General features: G+C 40.4%; 1 protein-coding gene across 8 annotated transcripts in view; it reads right to left on the reverse strand.

Moving 5' to 3' along the window:
• Positions 1-18,965, reverse strand: part of PHKB (phosphorylase kinase regulatory subunit beta) — a 137,643-nt gene that overhangs the window by 34,152 nt on the left and 84,526 nt on the right. For all 8 annotated transcript variants that reach the window (XM_082232869.1, XM_082232870.1, XM_082232873.1 and 5 more), the window contains 7 exons: positions 18,805-18,899; positions 9,518-9,573; positions 8,413-8,506; positions 6,058-6,141; positions 5,554-5,658; positions 4,038-4,120; positions 3,860-3,950 (listed from right to left, as the gene is read on the reverse strand). In XM_082232869.1, coding sequence (XP_082088995.1) covers positions 3,860-3,950; positions 4,038-4,120; positions 5,554-5,658; positions 6,058-6,141; positions 8,413-8,506; positions 9,518-9,573; positions 18,805-18,899 — 608 coding nt within the window. The remainder of the gene's footprint in view (positions 1-3,859; positions 3,951-4,037; positions 4,121-5,553; positions 5,659-6,057; positions 6,142-8,412; positions 8,507-9,517; positions 9,574-18,804; positions 18,900-18,965) is intronic.

An 18,965-nucleotide genomic window follows, 5' to 3' on the forward strand; every position in this document is an offset into this window, starting at 1 on the left:
GGACCGAGCAACGGGAGCTCACCCCATCACAACCAGTATATGCTATATCCTCCTGTCCTTGCCTTTGGGGTGCCTAACTATTTTGGATGTTGGTACTTTTGCATTAAAATGGTGGTCTTTGACATCCCAAACTGAGGTATGATTCTGCTTTGTTGACTCATTCTGGGCACAGACCAAGGAGTCACTGAAGCCGGTTAAAGCATATTAAAGAAGTTAGGAATGCACAGAGCCTTCTAGAAGCACTCCAGTACACGATGCAAACAAATTATTTAGTAGCAGATTACGTGGATTATATTCTCGGAAATAGGATATGCATCCCTGAAGGGCCCTGCATTGCTGCCACTGCAGTTGGTTCCCCCAAGAAACAAGTCTTCCTGGATTTTTGCCTCTCAGCATGTGGCCATAAATCACATATTGCCCAAGCAGTCTTTCAGAGCGCTTACAGGTCACAGGGTAGTGAAGTTGTCCTTTAACTCAGAGGTCCTTAAAAATATGTTAATGCTATTGCTCATGGCGTTGTATTCCTTCTCATATAGTAAGGGAGGGCTATGAAAAGCCCATTCTGGATGTATCTTGGGGAGTGAATGGGGGAGGCAGTAAAGATCTGTGCTGCATCTACCCACTGCTCGCTTACTTTACTCATGGAGCAAGGAAGTTTGGCAATGGATTGATGTGCTCTTCTCAGATTGAAACTAGGGACTAGGTTTCTGCAGGGGAGAAGTTAAAAGACAAAGACAAAAACAAAAACAGAAAAGCCCCTCAGGTCACAGGCACACTATACTTTTAAAGGACTTTTATATCACATTAACCTCAATGACTTTCCAAAAGAAAATTCTGGGAAATGTAGTCTGCTGAGGGTCCTGAGAGCTGTTTGGAGACCCCTATTCCCCTCACAAAACTACAATCTACAAAGTGATGTAACAATCAATCCCTCTGCCCATGGAACTCTGGGAATTGAAGCTGTTTGAGGGGGGAAAGTCTCAGCACTCTAAGAAATCCTACCAAGAGCAGCCACCTGCCTTTTTAATAGAATTGAATCTTAGTACCTTATGCACCTTGGCCTGAAAGGAGCCCAGCATGTCCTTGGCATCCATTGAAATGGGGTTAACCTTGGACCAGGCACTCCAGAACAATAAAAGCTTTCAAATTAGTGCTATGCATCTTGTTGGCCAAGACCCTCTGAGAGGAAAACAGTAACTTCCCAGGTAAATGCTTCTGGGTTAGCCAGAGCATCTCAGCCTCCAGGATATCAGATGGAGGAGCTTTGACCAAAAATGCGTTGTTGGGCCCTGAACGATGTTCTCTTCCACTGGAAGGTGTTACAATTTCCAGACTGATATGTTCATCAGGTCCAGAAACTAGGACCTCCTTGACCAATACAGAGCCACAAAGATGACTTCTGAATCAGAGAAAAGGGAGGGAATGCCTACATCAGAGCTGATGGCCACTCCAGCTCCAAAACATCCAAATCCAAGGCATCCTGTGGTCAGCAAGATCTAGTGAGGGCTGTATGGTACAGACATGACCTATATCTCCAAAAGGGGGCTCACAAAGATATTGTTTCCTACACAAAGGCAGGAAGGCCAGATCCCTTCCTCTTAGCAGTTAGGATTTTTATTTTGAGCCCAAGCCAAGAGGAGACTATCCTGGATGCTGACTGACCTCCAGATGCCTTTAGGAAAATACCTCCATATTTTTCTAACAACATGCTGTGCTACAGATATATAAAGCATACATCTAAGACTTTATTAGGCTTTCCTCTCTTTTTTTCTTTCTCCCTAACCCTGCCAGCTGAATTCTCTGCACAAATATTTATGTGCTATTGGAGAACAATACTGCACTTTATGCTATCAATATTTTATTAGGCACCCATACTATTTGCTATTAATTCATCAAGTAGTCACATAACTTTTTGGTAGGGGGATATTTCCAATTAAACCTGTTTTTAAGGTCTTTTTGTTAAAAAGGGTTTCAAAGTAGTGAAGGAAAGGAAACAGATTCAGGTACAGTGAAACTTATGTAAGAAAAAATATTTTGATAGCAATGCCGCCACAATAGGATACTGAATGGAATGCAAAGACACGGTGGTTTGGTTGGGGATTTTGTTTAATACCGATGCTGCTTTTTTCTGTTTAACTTGCGTATTCCCCTTGAGCACAAATTACAGGCTGCAAATGTGAAAATTATGGCTAAGACAGGGAACCTTATAAATTTTGCAGCTGAAACGGATGGAAATATTGTTATGCAAATATTGCAAGCTAAGATTATCCAGCTTTCCCATGAATTAACATCTAAAAGCATATATATATATATATATATATATATATATATATATGCATGCATACAAATGCAAAAGCTGGAAGTAAATTATGAACGTGCAGTATATATTCCCTTTAATAGATAATGCATTATCGGCATTTCACAATCTCAGTATTTCAGTTTTCCCTCCTCGTTTTAATGAAATGGACGATATCCAAGACACGACACAAGATTAATTTAGGAAATTAATGATTAGCAAAAGGAAATGCAGCATGATTAAAACTTGAGAAATTTGGTGTGCAAAGATCAAGTTGATCATGCCAGTGTGACTCCAGCAACCAATCCCACTCTTAATTGCTGAGAGTTCTGCAAACAACCCCCCCCAACACACACATCAGCAGATCTAAGCACTCTAGTAGTTTCAAAAGGCAAGGAATAGAAATACAGCACCGCCGAACCACACTTTCCCCCCATAGAAAACCTGAACTGATGTTTGCTCCAATTCAGCTTCAAATAATGGGTTTTCTTGGGGGAAACTTGGGGCCAAAACTAACAAAGAAACACACACACACACACTATGCTCCAGCACACAGCATTGGAGCATGGATCTCTAGCTGGAAAGAGTAAAGGTGAGTGTGGGTAAGCCCTGTGTTTCTTCAGAAAATGAGAAAGGGCCCTCAAAGTTCCCTGAAATGGGCACCTGTGTTGGGTCCCTGATCAGAAGCGAGTAGGTGGATCAAAGGGTGGGTGGGGCAGAGGAGCCAGACTTGGAAGAATGGGACAGGGCTCTGCACATGCACAGGAACCCTGGAAACTATAGAGTCGGCACCTAACTGTCAAAGCCAATTCGACAGGCACACCTTGTGCAGTGAAGCACAAGGTGGAGAGGCAAGGCAGTTTCTACAACAGCAGACCATCATATAACTGATTATGTCCAACTTACAGTCATGCTTTCTTGAAGATGTTTTTTTAAAAAATACACTACAGTGCAATGAAGCTGAGGTCACCTTCAAGAACTTGTACGTAGAGATGAAAGCATAAAGCAGATCTTGATTAAAAATTAGCCCATTTTTTGAAGTTAATGCCCACCATGAATAAACACACTACATAAACAGCAACAACCGTCAAAGAAATAAAACATTCTTCTAAAATGCTTATTAATTATTAAGTAAATCTACATGGAAAGGTAATGGGGGAAGGAGAACAAGTGTCCTCTGAGGACTTTGAATTAGCCCCGCTTTAAAAGAATAACACACTTTGTAGCATAGGACTGAGAAAAGTCCCATATGATAGTATGGCTTTTAATCAGATAAAAGATTACTAAATAAAAAAGAAAGGATGCAAATTCCCCTGATGTCTGGTAATAATAAAGCATGCACACGTATGAGCCACACATATTACTGTAAGATTTTATCCCAGCAGGAACAAAATAAAGATAATTAAAACCAACAGGACCACCTAAACTACTGTACTTTCTGTCTCTCTGTATTTCAGGGCAGGATGAGCAATGAGAAACGGCTCGTCTGGTTTCCAAAAACAGCAGCAATCAAATTTCGTTTGGCAAGGCCACATAGTTGCACGTACAAAAAGGCCAGCTTACCTGTAGCCTGTCAACATGAACCTTTACTCCACCAACAACTCCCTTCTTGAAACTGGCCAGCATGTCAAGTATCGGATTGAATCTGCTTCCCCTAAGAGTTGGAAAATGAAATGCATCAATAGGGCAAACTTGAACCATCTAGAAGTGATAGGAGTTTTTGCATCTGTTGAGCGCTTACCTTATATTGTCTTCCCGAATAAGCACAAGGAACAGGGGGCGGCCATGCATTTTCCAGTACTGTTTAATGAACTGCAAAGCATTCTGCATAAATACAAAAATAACAATAAATGAGAGGAGGGAGCAGAATGCTGCAACTAGAACACTTCAACTACAGGAAACTCATGAAATGTTCAAAACAGGTCAGGAAGATTTCATTTCATTTCATTTATTCAAAAATCATAAAAGCATTTCTGAACTGACCCAGTGTGGGGATTATTGCAAATGATTTTGCAACACAGAGGGTTTCACTACATGCAAATTGCCAGTTCAAGCCATTCAAAAGCCCAAGGACCAAAAGGAAAAGAACAGAGAAATGACATTTGGTGCATGTTGTTCCGAAGTTCCCAGAACAGCCCTTATGAGCCAGCAGATGCTGATTGGGAGTCAACAAAATCTCTCATTGAGGAGCTGCATTTCAACTGCTGTTTCTCCCCATGGCCCAGCCAAGAAAGGTCTCTTTTAACAGGTGACCAGTTTTCTGTAACTGCCCCCTTGTTGCATCAGTCACACTTCTCCCTATCCATGAATGTATGACTCTGATGCCTACCTATGCAAGCATGTATTGTTACCAACTTCAATCAATTTAATATCCACCATCCCCATATGGTGTCCAGCCTTCTCTCTCATAGCACAGAACACTGCAAATAATGCTGAATTTCACAAAGTGGGTGATAGTGGGTGACTACTCTGCAATACTTTCCAATGACTGCTATAAAGGTAAAGGTAAAGGGAACCCCTGACCATTAGGTGCAGTCGTGACCAACTCTGGGGTTGCGGCGCTCATCTCGCTTTATTGGCCGAAGGAACCGGCGTACAGCTTCCGGGTCATGTGGCCAGCATGACTAAGCCACTTCTGGCAAACCAGAGCAGCCCACAGAAACGCCATTTACCTTCCCACCGGAGCGGTACCTATTTATCTACTTACACTTTGACGTGCTTTCGAACTGCTAGGTTGGCAGGAACAGGGACCGAGCAACAGCAGCTCACCCCGTTGCGGGGATTCGAACCACCGACCTTCTGATCGGCAAGCCCTAGGCTCTGTGGTTTAACCCACAGTGCCACCCGTGTCCCAATGACTGCTGTAGTTGCCCTTTCATATTCTATTATACCCCCTTTCTCAAGGCTGTCTATCCTCTGCCTTCATGTTTGCCCTAGATGTGTCATTTGAAATTTTGAAAATGTTCTACATCTGTGTAGGGAAAGGCATGCAAACCCCTCTGATGTTCTTGTGCAACTCCAAATGCAGCAACATTCACTGTGCTGTGAACATGAGATCTGTGCACCCCCAATTCTGGCTTCCCCAGAATTAAGACAGTGAGGCTTAGTTTCAAGTAAGCAAACATGGAGTTGTAGCCTCAAAATGAAAACTGTGTTCCCTCCTTATCAGGGTTGCAGCCTAATGAGCCATTGCCTAAGTTTTAAAATGTAAAACATTTAATGGGCACCAGGTTTTACATGTGCACATTTACACCTACCTTAATGTCATCAATCAGCATCATCACATCCTGAGACATGAAGAAATCACTTAGATCAAAGATTATTGGGTAGCAAACAACAGTCTTGCCAAGGATTCGATAAATCTACCGAAAAGGAAAAACAAACATTTCCTTTAATACTGTATATAGGATGCTGTTAACCAAATCTTATGAAGAAAAAAATCCATATTCTGTTTTATAATTAAAACTCGGCACTAAGACAAATCATGCAAATGAAGGAAGCTTTTATCTTCATTTTGAGTGTGGCATAAACTTTCATAGGCAAGTGCCTGACTTTATCATATGCATGAAAATTTTCAGGCAAGTAACCACAGAGGTGACTTTTCCTTAAAGTATCTGGGCAAAGCCTTTGGTAAACTTGAGCCATGTGAATTGCTTTCAGAGTTTAGAGGATAATTCAATTGTCCTCCAATATTTACACGCAGACCTCCTCCATTATTCACACTAACGAAAGCATGCAGAAGAGCCATTTCTTGCACGGACCTTTGATGTTCCAAGGCAGCCTACTGGTCGGTCAGGTCTTCCCGAGAGTCCCAGTTTGTCATTGACCCCCAGATGGAAGTAAGCCTGTAAAAACATCACAATGCACAAAGTCTAGGGCACAAAACGCAGCTTGCATGCTGTTTGGCAGTATTTATTTGCTACTGGAATCCAACAGGCCTTTTTAAAGTTCTAGCTCGAAATAAAAGATCTCAAACTGGCTCCAATTAAACATAAATACTTTTTACTGATATAATAGTCCAAAAATACAGTCTAACATAAAAAATACTGGGGAATACTGGGCCATACAATGTTAACTTAAATTCCTCAATGGGCTTTCAAGAGGCCCAGGGGGGGGGGGGAAACCAGAAGAGTTGCACAGGTGGACTCATAGCAACTAAAGGAAGGGGTCCAATGGACCCTTATAGCCTAACAGGGTTTGGTTTTCCTAAAATAACTTTAAAAATAAGAAATCACTGTTGCAGGTTTGTGCTGTTAAGATAAAGTCAGCTTGCAGCAGAATTAATCCCTGATGGAAAATTTACTCCCAGGTGCAATGAGCCCCTATACGGATCTGTAATACATGTGTCTGTGCACATGTGTGTGTGTTGTCGTTGTATACAAAGAAATGTAATGGGTTGTCGTTGCAAAATGACCAAAAGCATCCCCTTCAGTATTCTTAAGGGACTGAAGTAACAACCAAATGATGCAGGTAAGATGCCGTTTTCCCTACCTGAATTTGATAAGTTGTTGGGGTTTGAAAAGAGCCCAGCCTTTTCAGTGGTGGCTTCCCACTTGTGGAATGCCCCCACCCCCACCCTGGAGAGGCTTGCCTTGCGCCAGAATTACATATTTTTATGCGCCAGGCAAAATCATTTCTTTTTCAACAGGCCTTTGGCTTTTAATTATCTGTGGCTGCCTTGAGCAGGTAGGATGTTTTAATTCTGTCTTTTTAAAATAATACTGTCTTTTAGATTTGTCTTCGTTTTCTCTTAGGACAATTTTAATGTGTTTGTTTGTGGATACATTGTTTATATACTTGAGTGACCTTGGTGAAAAGCGACCAACAATTTAAACTAAAAACAAACGAACAAATAAATGTCCCATTCATTTAAATAGAAGTAAAGCCTTGATAAGTTAAACACTCACTGAACTGTGTGTGTGTGTGTGGTATTCATCAATATGGAGTACCAGCACCTCTCTCTTTTTTGCACTCACGGCACTTTTATCACTATATGAGTACCAACACCTCATTTCTTTTACCAAAAAAGGAGCACTGGTTGAATAGTTGTATAAATGGTTGAATATATACATAAATCGTTGACATATATTTCAAGCAGCTGCTGGGGTAAATAGCAGCCCCCTTAGCTTGGGAAGCAGGGTCTTAGCTGGGATGGGTCGGTGTGGTTTCTGGAATGACTAATCCTTAGGTCTTACGATTAGATGCTCCTTCAGGCTAAAAGAGGATATTTATGGTCTCTGAGAGAAGAGATGACAAGTGAATGTGAACAGGAGAGGGAAATGATCTGGAACACCCCAAAAAAAATATCTCACCAGTTAGTACTTTTTGCACACAGGATAGCTTCACTGAACACATTAACTCTTAGGGCCCTTGCCAAGGCAATCCATCTGCTGCTTTCTGAGCCAAGTAGACTACAGGGAGCATGGTCAATGGTTCTGCAGCAGAGTGACCTTTTTAGAAATTAAAGGTCATCTCGTTACAGAATATCTAGGGAAAGAACACCCTCTTTCCCACTAGGAGGGTGTGGAGCTACTTGGAAAGAAAAGTGAGCACAGGAAAGGATTTTGGAGAGAGTGGCCCCTTGTCTTTTTAAGAGTGGTTAGAATGAAACTTGGAAGATACCAGACAGAAGAAAGAATTTTTTGTGCGCCCCACCCCCCATTAAAATAAAAATCCTGTCCATTACTGAATAGTGAAGCTTTATCATCACCATTATGAAACTTATGGACAAACAATACTGATAAGAACGCTTCATTATTCAACGAAGATTACCTGAATAACATTATTCAATACAATGAACTTGAGATTACAACAGCACCAGGAGCATTTCTTGCTCTTAAGTACAAGTACTGAACACATATTAGAGATTTCCTAGATACCAAAGAAAGTACATCATCTACTGCATCTCGCCATGATTCATTCCCACCTTATTTCTAAAGTTATTCCCAGTTTTGTAATTAAGTGTGTGTTTACTGAACAACAACGGACATATTTCGGAGAGTTTCAGGTATCGCTGGAATGGAACAGACACCAGATGATTCATCACAGCATAGGAAGCATATTTAGTAAGCAAAGAAACAAGAGGTCTACCTATAATGTTGAAAACAATGTCTTACTTTCACAAGCTCCTGTTGTGGCCATATCTGGATGGGTTCAACCTGCTGAGGAGTCTGTGTCTGGATTCCATATGTGTTCAAGAAAACCTGCAGGCTTTTTTTTAAAAAAATGGAAATCACAAGCAATTAGAATGCAGCAGAACTGGAGCCTCCTATTAAATATGGATCTTGGTAGCAACTGGCTTTGAAAGAAATACTGGATTTCACACCTAGAATGCAATCCACCCCACAGAGGCTGTAAGACTGTGATGAGAAATAGGATGTCTTAGTGTGTCAGAACATGTGCTAAAGCCAGCAAGCCAGCAAATGTGTGTTTGGCAATACCTATTTCTCAAAATGTCTCCTTAAAGAATTAAACTATCGAAGGCTACTATAGCCAAGCTGGGACCACATGGGATAGTTGCTACCAAAATCTATCATTTCCTGGAGCTGGGGAACTTAACTGGAGTCGGGGAGGGTTGTCTACAAAAAAAAAAAAAAAGAGCCCAAGGACACATTTGGAAATCTAATAAACAGTTGTGGGCATCACAAACTACCCATTTCACAGAAGAAAAATCCTCAGCACTAACCCCCAACAAGCAAAACAACTGCATCCAATCAGAACAAGTGAAACAGAGGCAAACAGCTCCTCCTCTGAAAAAAACCTAGGCACCCCTGCATCACACCACCAGAAAGCAAAAAATATTTTTTTTTAAATTAGCAAACAGGTGAGACAGGGACCATTAGAGAGTTGGGCGTCTCAGGGCACGTTGGGGACTCAGCATTAGAACAGGAGATTTGAGCTGGATCCTGAAATTCAGCACACAGAAATTGCTGCTCTTTTGAACAAGAAAAGGCACCAAGCCATGTTCCTAATATGTATACCAAGTCTGGTCAGTCCAGGGGATTCATACTGCCCAATAGTTTGCAGATTGTTCTTATAAGAATACTGCACACTGTTTTGCCCGAAAACAGCTCTGAGGCTTGAGCATTCACAATCCCATGTAGTCCATCAAAACATTTCTAAGTCTCAAATCACAAAGTTTCCGGTTCAGACACACAAGTCTCCAAATAATGCATTCAAATCCAAGCACTGAGGCTCAGATCACTTATCTGAATGGCTTACCGTTGGCTTTCAGCAATCAACGCAACTTGGACCACCAGGTCATTTTCGAGAGGACCCTTAAAACGCAAGAGTAAAACCAACATTTTTATTGGTGGAATGTGTTGGCTGATTGTGAGCCACAATGAGATACAAGGACAACATGAACAATAACCATTCATTAATATGATTGAGATCGTCTGGCCGCATTGCTGCTTTCCCTCGCTCTTTATTGCCCACTAATCAATTTGACGGTGCAGACAGGGAAATGGAGCACCAGGGAGGTAGCACACATAAATCTCAATGCCACCTGAGGAGCTGAATTGTCAATGCACTTTTGAGTGATGCAATAGTGGGATGTTAAGGACAGGTTCCTTCATTTATTTATTTTTTACTATTTTTGCATCAAAAGCAAAGGGAGGGGAGAGAATCAACAGCCTTTGATTTATTAGGCATGCATTGCATCATTAACAAAACAAAACAAAACCTTAATGTATTTTGCCAAGAACTGCAAGTCTCTTGATGATTTTCCAGCACCAATGCTGCTTTCATCTGCTGCACACACTCCTCATAGCAAAAAATGTACATTGACAGTATATATGGAGCGCCTCTACCTAAGATGGGAGCGTGATGACCCCCCTGCGCATTCCTTGGAGTACGCAGATCAGATCTCTACAAAGGAATGAACAAGCATGGTTGAGTGTCCATTTCTACATCGGAGCATATGCCAATCTCTGAGGTGAGGCATGTGTGCAAATAGGTTATATCAGTAATTATTTAAGTTTCCCTCTCCATATTCTTAAATAACACAAGTTAAAGAAACCTTACTACAGGGGTCCCCAACCTGTGGCCCGCAAGCTGCCCAGAAACTGATCCTTTAGTTTATTCTCACTTGTAATATTGTATTTCCAGATGTTTATAGAGGTTTGGTTTTATTTGATTTATTATATTTCCATGCCACTTTTCATTCCTGTGTAATGCCCTCTCATCAGATGTCAAGGAGATAAAGAACTACACAATGTTAGAAGGTAGCCCTGTATCAGGAAGTTTTTAACACTTGACGTTTTATTATATTATTATATTCTGCTGGAAGCTGCCCAGAGCGGCTGGGCGGTGTATAAATAATAAAATTCTTATTCTTATTATTAAATGAACTGCAAAGTGACTTACAAAAACAAAACAAAAAATAACATTATAGAACATAACAGATCATCACATATACAGCATGAATCATATAGATGAATTAACAAATCATCAGCAAAGCAATTATATATCATCAGTAAAACAATAACAGTAAAATGCTATTAAAATACTAGGCAAAACAGCACAATTACAACGAATAATATATTATAGCATTCATAAAGTAGTACATCATTCATAATCTATGAAATATTAACATTAACAAAATAGCAACCAGAAATAAGCAAAACAGAAAACAAACTGTTGAATTCACATACACTCTCTCCACCCCCATGACTCATAATACTTCACTCCATTCAGCTCCTTAATATACACATAGACATAATGCCCATGGCAGTAATCCCCTTCTGAAGGTTTCTTGGGCTGGAGGTGGGGCAGCAAAGGTCATCCCATGATGACAGACAATGTCTCTCGCCCCTCACAGTTCTTCCTCTGGAAGAAGTTCTTATGAAGGTGGAGCAAGGTAGGCGGAAAAAGCCAGCACAAAGTCTCTATCCCCTCACAGAGGATACTTTGTTTAACTGTTGACCGTGTTTTACTATGTGAACTCTCTTTGAATTTTTGTAGCTGGTTTTTATGAATAATACTTATTTTGATGCGAATGAGGGTCCTTTAGTTTAGCTGTGTCTTACAGAAATTCTCTGTATTTTGGTATTTGTTTTTTTCTTTGACATGTCTTCCGCTATGTTGTAACACTGCTTAGAGATCTGTTTAAATATAAGTGGCATATAAATTGTCCGTATAAGTTAAAAAATCAATAATTGGATGGCAATAAAAAAAAGCTTAAGAGAAAAGAAAATACCGTATTTTTCGCTCTATAAGATGCACCAGACCACAAGACGCACCTAGTTTTTGGAGGAGGAAAACAAGAAAAAAATATATTCTGAATCTCAGAAGCCAGAACAGCAAGAGGGATCGCTACGCAGTGAAAACAGCAATCCCTCTTGCTGTTCTGGCTTCTGGGATAGCTGCGCAGCCTGCATTCGCTCCATAAGACGCACACACATTTCCCCTTACTTTTTAGGAGGGGAAAAGTGAGTCATATAGAGCAAAAAATACGGTAATTTCCTTTTTTTTTTTTAGTGTGAAGGGTTTTTCATTGGCTAGCTATAACTTATTGTGATGACACTACTTAGATATGTGGGGTTTTTTTTAAGTGGTATATATATATTTCTAAATCAAAATAAATACATAAATAAAACTATACACAATGCATTTCACTGGCACTACACCTGCTTACCACAGATTGCTGTTTGTTTTAGGTGAAAATCATAGTTGCCATACACCATTGGAAAAAATGTCTGTAATCCATTCCATGGTCAGAGGTGCCCGATTTGAATTGAGGTGTACATTTTTGTAATGCGGTGGGATGCAAACACTGCTGTTCTCTTTTAATAAATGCAGGGTGCACTGTTGCAAGTTAGCCAGAGCTCCCTGCTTTAAGAAAATCAGTTTCCCTGGGGATAGCTTGCTATAGCAGATGTTGCGAATTCCGAGGCTCTAAAAGGTGTGAGGTTTGCCCTTCTAATGGATCCTAACGTAACTGTTGAGGAATATGCAAGCTAGTTTTTTTCTGCATGTTTCTGCATTAGCCCACGACTCTTGCAAGGAAGCTGAGCATCACCCTGTCATGTAGCTGTTAAAGGCGTGGGATCCTCTTGCCTAGAAATGAATTGACAACCCTGCTCATAAAGGCCCTGGATTTAGGTGTGTAACTACTTTGAGCTACTCCGAGGGAAGAGCTGCAGTCTGTGAGATGGGAGAATACAAGAGCAGAATACTGAAGTCACATCTACCTGAACGCTAGGGGTGATTAAATTCCAGTCAGGCAGCTCTGTGTCAGACAAAACAGCATACAGTGCAGTCAGGAAAATCACGGATACTGGTGGACTTCTGCAGTAGGCCATTTCCAGCTGTTATTAAGGAGATTCAGTTTTGATCTGCCTGGCATGACACCATGGTTGTAAGCCTTTTACTCTATTTTTTAAACGACCACTCAACAACAGACTTTACAGTGGGATTCTGGATGTTGCTATTCACTACACCAGACTCCGGGGGGGGGGGGCAAAGTGTGTGCCGCTTTCAGAAAAATAGATAAATGTAGGGACACAAAAACTGGAAATGTAATTAAATGTGTGCCCTTGTTTTTGATGGCATTTTTTCTCCTGTTTGGACAAATATAGTCATTTGGGAAGGTGGCCTTGATAAGAATTTTGTACTTCAGATAACAATCAGGGTTGCAGGGGAGAGAGGAGGTTTTTCACAAATAGCAAGAAGTAGGAAGATTCTTATTTGCAATCAAGAAAAGCAGCTGCTCTGGTCTGATATTTTGCATTTTATTTCCCAAAGAAATATATATATATATATAAGCAAAAGAATTTCGGTACACAAGTTTAATGGACAAATACTGTCGAGAATAAAAATCTGGTTGCGGTTTTGCCTGATAATAAATGGCTGCTGCTTTTATTTCTCATTTAAATCTTTTTGCTAGTGAGCAGAATTTCATGGATAGCTGCACTTGATGAAGTGCTTTATCAACAAGGAGCTGCAATCTTTTCTCTAGGTGACTTGATGCTTCAGTCATTTTTATTTTAGAGTGCCTGGCTGTGAGAAAAGTCAGTCTGGGAAGTGGGGAGGACTCTGCAAGCAACTCTGTTTGGTGCTTAAAACTGGAATGCTGCTTCTTATTATTACACCAAAAGCAAAAGCAACTCTTTGAAAAATAAAGACGGTGAGAGATCAGACATCTGAAAAAGGCATATTTATTCATCATGATTTATTCATTACTTTTTTAAAAACTGGATTAGGCATACATAGTTGTGTCCACAGGAAAGAAGGAAGGAAGGAAGGTTTAGGGACATTTCTGGAAAGCCACTTGGAACTTATGTGGACTCAGAATGAAACTTGGTTCACCAAGAAAAATGGAATCTAATCTACTCCAAAACAGAAGAATCAAGTCAGACAGAGACGAATCCTAATCAGGCCTCCCTGCTCTTAGCCACTCTCTAGGGGGCATGACTTACATAACTTCACCAGTCACAGGACCGTTTCAGGTGTAAAGAGCCCCAAGATGTCTCTGCTTAGAAGATCACAGCTTACTCTTACGTTTTTCAAGGCCAGGGCCTCTGCCTACTGCAGGACGTTGAACCAGCAAATGCTGACAATCAAGCAAAATATAACTTATCATCAAAAAATACCTCCCTTGGAATTGCTACAGAGGAAGGCAAACACACTTATGCCACCCACAACTCCGATGGAATTTCTGAAAGACGGATCTTAGCAAATGCAGATCTCTCTCTCTCTCTCTCTCTCTCTCTGTGTGTGTGTGTTTGTGTGTGGCAACCCTAAATCAGAAGCCACAACACAAATGCCTTCTTTGCTCTGTCAGTCAATAGCCACTTGAGATTAACAGCAATTTCCTATAGTGCAGGATGGATAACCTGTGGTCCTCCAGATGTTGTTACACTCCAATTCCCATTAGCCCCAATGGCCAATAGTAAGGGGTGGTGGGAATTTTTAGTCCAACAATATCTGAAGGATCACAAGTTCTCTAAACCCAAATGACATTATGGTGACTTTACATGATGTCACAAGCCCAGATGTATCAGAGAAAAATGTCTTTAAAGCACTGTGAAACTCTATAATTTCAATAGACATACAGAATGAATGTTGAGTTGACACAGCTCTATGCTGGGGTGGTTTTCCAACGGTGCTTGGTCGATGTTCTAGCACATTCAAAACCTGTCACTTTGCTGCACTGACTTCTAGAGGCCTCTATAGGCTTTAGTGGCTCAGCTTTAGCTGTAATAACTGCTAAAGCACTCCAGAGAGATAATGCTGCATTTACAAGCAATCCATTATAAATCACTCAGCAAGGCCTTATTTCTTGTACAGGATAATGTGGACACATAATCCACAAGGAGTCCTAAGGAGAAAGATCTACAATCACAGTGACAGAATCCTTAAACATGGCACATCTAATTTTATACAACATTCAAGGGAATTTGTGTTTGTTTGTATGCGTGTGTATCTAAAATATCTTGAGTTTTTCGTTCCCCATATAAGCATAATTTGTGCTCATTAGGCTTTGTTTGTAAATCATGGTACTTTCATTAGAACTGAATCTTTTTCAGTACATTAAGAATTCTTTAAAGAGAGCACGGAGACAAAGTTTTTAGAACATGAGTTAAGATAAGCCACTGTGCCCACATTAGAATATGATCTAAGCAGCATTACAAGTGTTAAGACAGGCTTGAAAATAAAGCTTTGTTGTTATCTTATACTGCAACAGACCTGCTGAGGATGGAACCAGGCAATGTGCACTGCCTGTGGTTTCAAGCTCCATCTACACTGCAAACGCGGACAAATTTTATACCACCTTAGCTAGCTGTCCCCCAAGAAAACCTGGGAATTGTAGTTTGGTGAGGTGCCAATAATTTCGTTGAAGATTCCTAAAATACGCACTCTGAGCTACAATTCTCAGAGAATCCTGGTGTGTGTGTGATTGGTGCGTGACCTTAATCAACAGAGCTGAGTTGAATCAAAAGGTGGCAAAAGCTGTGAAAATCATTCAGATCTCTCTCAGGATCAGATCATGTCGATGTATACAGGATCCATACTTTTTCTAAAGGTGGGGGAGTCAAGGTGAAAGTGCAACTGTTTGGGTGATCAGCAACAACCCCCAAGTTTGATCAAAGAACTTAGATACTTTCAATACTAAATCCATTCCCCAACCTCTGTCCCTGGGCGTAATACACTATAATAACCAATGATGCACACACACCTGCTACATCATCACATTGTTCAGGAACATGTAACACTCCTTCCCCACAACGCAGAAGTGAGAATTCTTCATGGTGGCATGTTTACTGCATGAACCCCAAACCACATGGTGACACAGGCTAATGAACATTCCTGTGAATGTCATATTAACACGGCTAGAAAAATTGTGTGGTCAGTTTCAACTTAGCAATTTTGTTTTTACAATTTTTAAAATTATGATTTCAGTCATATCTATAAGCTGCCTCTAATGGTATGAAGAAGTGGGGCAATTGTAGGTTTAATTCAGAGGCAGGACTGCAACACATAGAGGGTGACAGGCTCCACACCCCAGGTTTAAATAACTAAACCAGCCCGCAGAGGGATTTGACAAATCCTAAATATGCAGAACAATTTTCCACTTTCACCACCATCACTAATCTAAGGAATATTTGGCAGCATCAGATATAGCAATGGAAGACTGCAGCTCAAACACACAGGTTGTAAAGCAAGGTTAAATGCAAATGAACTTTTAATAAATGCCTGATGAATCCATTGTGGAGGGAAGGAAGGAACCTTTTATGACTTATTTATTGGATTTGCGATTCTGTCTGCTTTATGACTGAAGGGGAAATGCTTGAATAAAGATATTTTATGGTGCTGGCTGGAAGAAACAAATCAGCATGTGCCTTCTTTGTTTTTATGGTGATATAATGCCATGATGCACTCCCAAAAGACCAGCTGCACAAAAGGAATGGCCACAACCCAACCTCAATCAAGCCTGTATGGGCTTAAAGGCAAGTCCATGTGCTCTAAGGTCGGAATTACCAATTTTTGCTCCAAAGTAACCCACATTTTGCACCAAGAAAAGTCAGATTTTGCCCCATATCAATGATGTATATATATAAAAGGCCTGCATATGCTTATGTTGTATGATTTGTTTTTATTTTCATAGCCACAGGGAAAGCAAAGCATGGTCTGAAGTTTGTTTACAATCCTCGTTTAGAGGGCAAGTGCCTTTTATTTTTGTCAGTTCTGATATAATGGGAAAGTATGGTTCACTGCAATCCAGAAGTAATTGATTAATTGCAGGAGGGAGCGTGTGAGCTCAAGGCACACAACATTAACCCTTGCTTTGACATTTGATGGGAGACCCCATTGAATAGGATGGGAGGTGGCATGAGGTGAGGCAGAACTGTCACAAAATGCCTCCTTCTCTCTTCCACCAGAACCCCCGCTGGACTTTATGAAGTATGATTTGGCAAGGATCCTATCCGTTATGTTAGCAGAGTGTTTAATGCCAGAGTGTTTGATCACTCTGATGCTCAGTTTACTGGGGGATTTGCTGTTTTGATGCTTTAGTGCAGCATCGTGGAAGCTTAAGCCTTCCAGACCAGCATTTTCCTGCATAGAGTCCTTCATGCTTAAATTCCAGCTTTTGGTGCCAGAAAAAGCTGCCTTTTGATAGATTTGGATCCAAGATAACTGCTTATATAAAATGGTGCCAATTACTAGAAAAAGACTTTTGTAATGGCAATCTGTGTTACAACAAACCTTGAGTCTGATTAAATTGTTTTATTACTAATGAGAATAACTTCAATGAACCCCATTAATGAATGGGATTGCTTTTTTAAAAAGTGTTAAATTTGGGCTGATTGATTTTGCTTCCACAAGCCTATCTAACATTATATACATTGAGATGACTAAATGGATTTTTTAATTTGCTTTTGAACAAAATGAGATGGTTTAATTTGATACATTTTGTAGAGGGAGGAAAAGGAAGAAAGCACTTTTAAGAAGTGAAGTGGTGTTTGGGTTCTGAAGACATCATTATTAGGTGAAACGTTTTGTGCTCCAGTTTCAGATTCCATTTTTGGCTGGTTCTTTTAACACTTCAAACCAAACACAGACAGGAGCATCTGTAACTTTCATCTGTACACTATGACTATGCATACATTAGCAAACATTCAGATAAAGTATTTAAATAAATAAATAAATAAATAAATAAATAAATGAGAGTTAGGGGTATCAGTGAAAGATGTCTGACATTTGTGTCATGAGGAAAGAAACAAAAATCAGACTTGACTTTATTTTCTGTACTGCAGTATACCTAGAACTATTACAAAATGAGCTGTGATCCAGATGGAGCAGAACTGATGGATCCACAGTGAACTATCTCTGAAGGGAACTAAAATGGGTAGGTGGAGGGGGGATTTGCTCTCCCTGCCCACCTGGTGTGCTTGGTCAACCTTCAACATCCGTATCTACTTATGGAAGGGAATAAGCAGGCTTTCCCTAGATTATAATGTTTTGCTGCACTGGTCTGTTTTTAACGGTATGTATTCATTGCTTCATTGCTTTATTTTGTGACAAGTATTTACATTTCGGTTTCACTGTCATCGGGTCTATGCGCATTAAGAGGTATAAAATATTATAAATAAATAAATAAAATAACAAAATTAACCTATAGCCATGTGTTCCAGTTACAGATGGGTAGCCGTGTTGGTCTGCCATAGTCCTTCCTGTAGCACCTTAAAGACCAACTAAGTTAGTTCTTGGTATAAGCTTTCGTGTGCATGCACACTTCTTCAGATACACTGTGTATCTGAAGAAGTGTGCATGCACACGAAAGCTTATACCAAGAACTAACTTAGTTGGTCTTTAAGGTGCTACAGGAAGGAATTTTTTTATTTTGACTATAGCCATGTGGTTCACATCATAGGCCTATTCACATGGTCCCTCCCATTACACACATATGGGGAGGGGCAGATACACTAAGCGGGTGGAGGGGCTGGCATGTACTTAGTTGACTGATCTGACCCCTAGTGTGCCACTATGTTGGGGGAGAGGAGAGAGCCACTTCTTCAAGAAAGCTTTTCTGAAGACCTGGCTGATGCTACAACCTCAACTGCCCCAAAGTGAGAAAGATCAGATACTCCTCTGAAAAAGTAAACCATGTGGGCATTTTTTTCCCAGCCAGCAGAGGAGAAACACACTGCAACAAACAGGTCCATGAAGTTAAAAGTGACCATAACACCACCTCACCTTGCCATTTATTATCTGAAGTTATAGCTTGCTCTGTTCAGGCGAGTATACCAATCTATTAAAAATAAAATAAAGTTTCGGGCAGCCAGAAACTTTAACAAGCCACTCAAAAGGAATGTCTACCCAGCACTTTCTCTGAGGATGCATAGAGTTCACTTACGCCATCTGAACTCTTAGTATTTGTTTCGTACAGAACAAAGCCCAGCAGGGACTAATGCAATATTACTACTGCTGCAACATATTAATAAATGGCACGCCTCTCAACTGTATTTTTTTTTTTAAAATTAGCTTATTAAACACACTCATACCTGATTTGAATATCTCATGCTAACGTTCCGTTGATCTTGGGGAGGTATGTAACGCTTCACTGGGTCGATATCTTTAACACTTACTAAACCGTCAACTGAAAGCAAATCACCAACAATTCATCATTTGTCTCTTTATAACCAAAAGCATTTGTCATCATTAT

This window comes from Podarcis vaucheri (genome assembly GCF_965113315.1).
Source record: "Podarcis vaucheri genome assembly, chromosome: 7".
Taxonomy (NCBI): Eukaryota; Metazoa; Chordata; class Lepidosauria; order Squamata; family Lacertidae; genus Podarcis; species Podarcis vaucheri.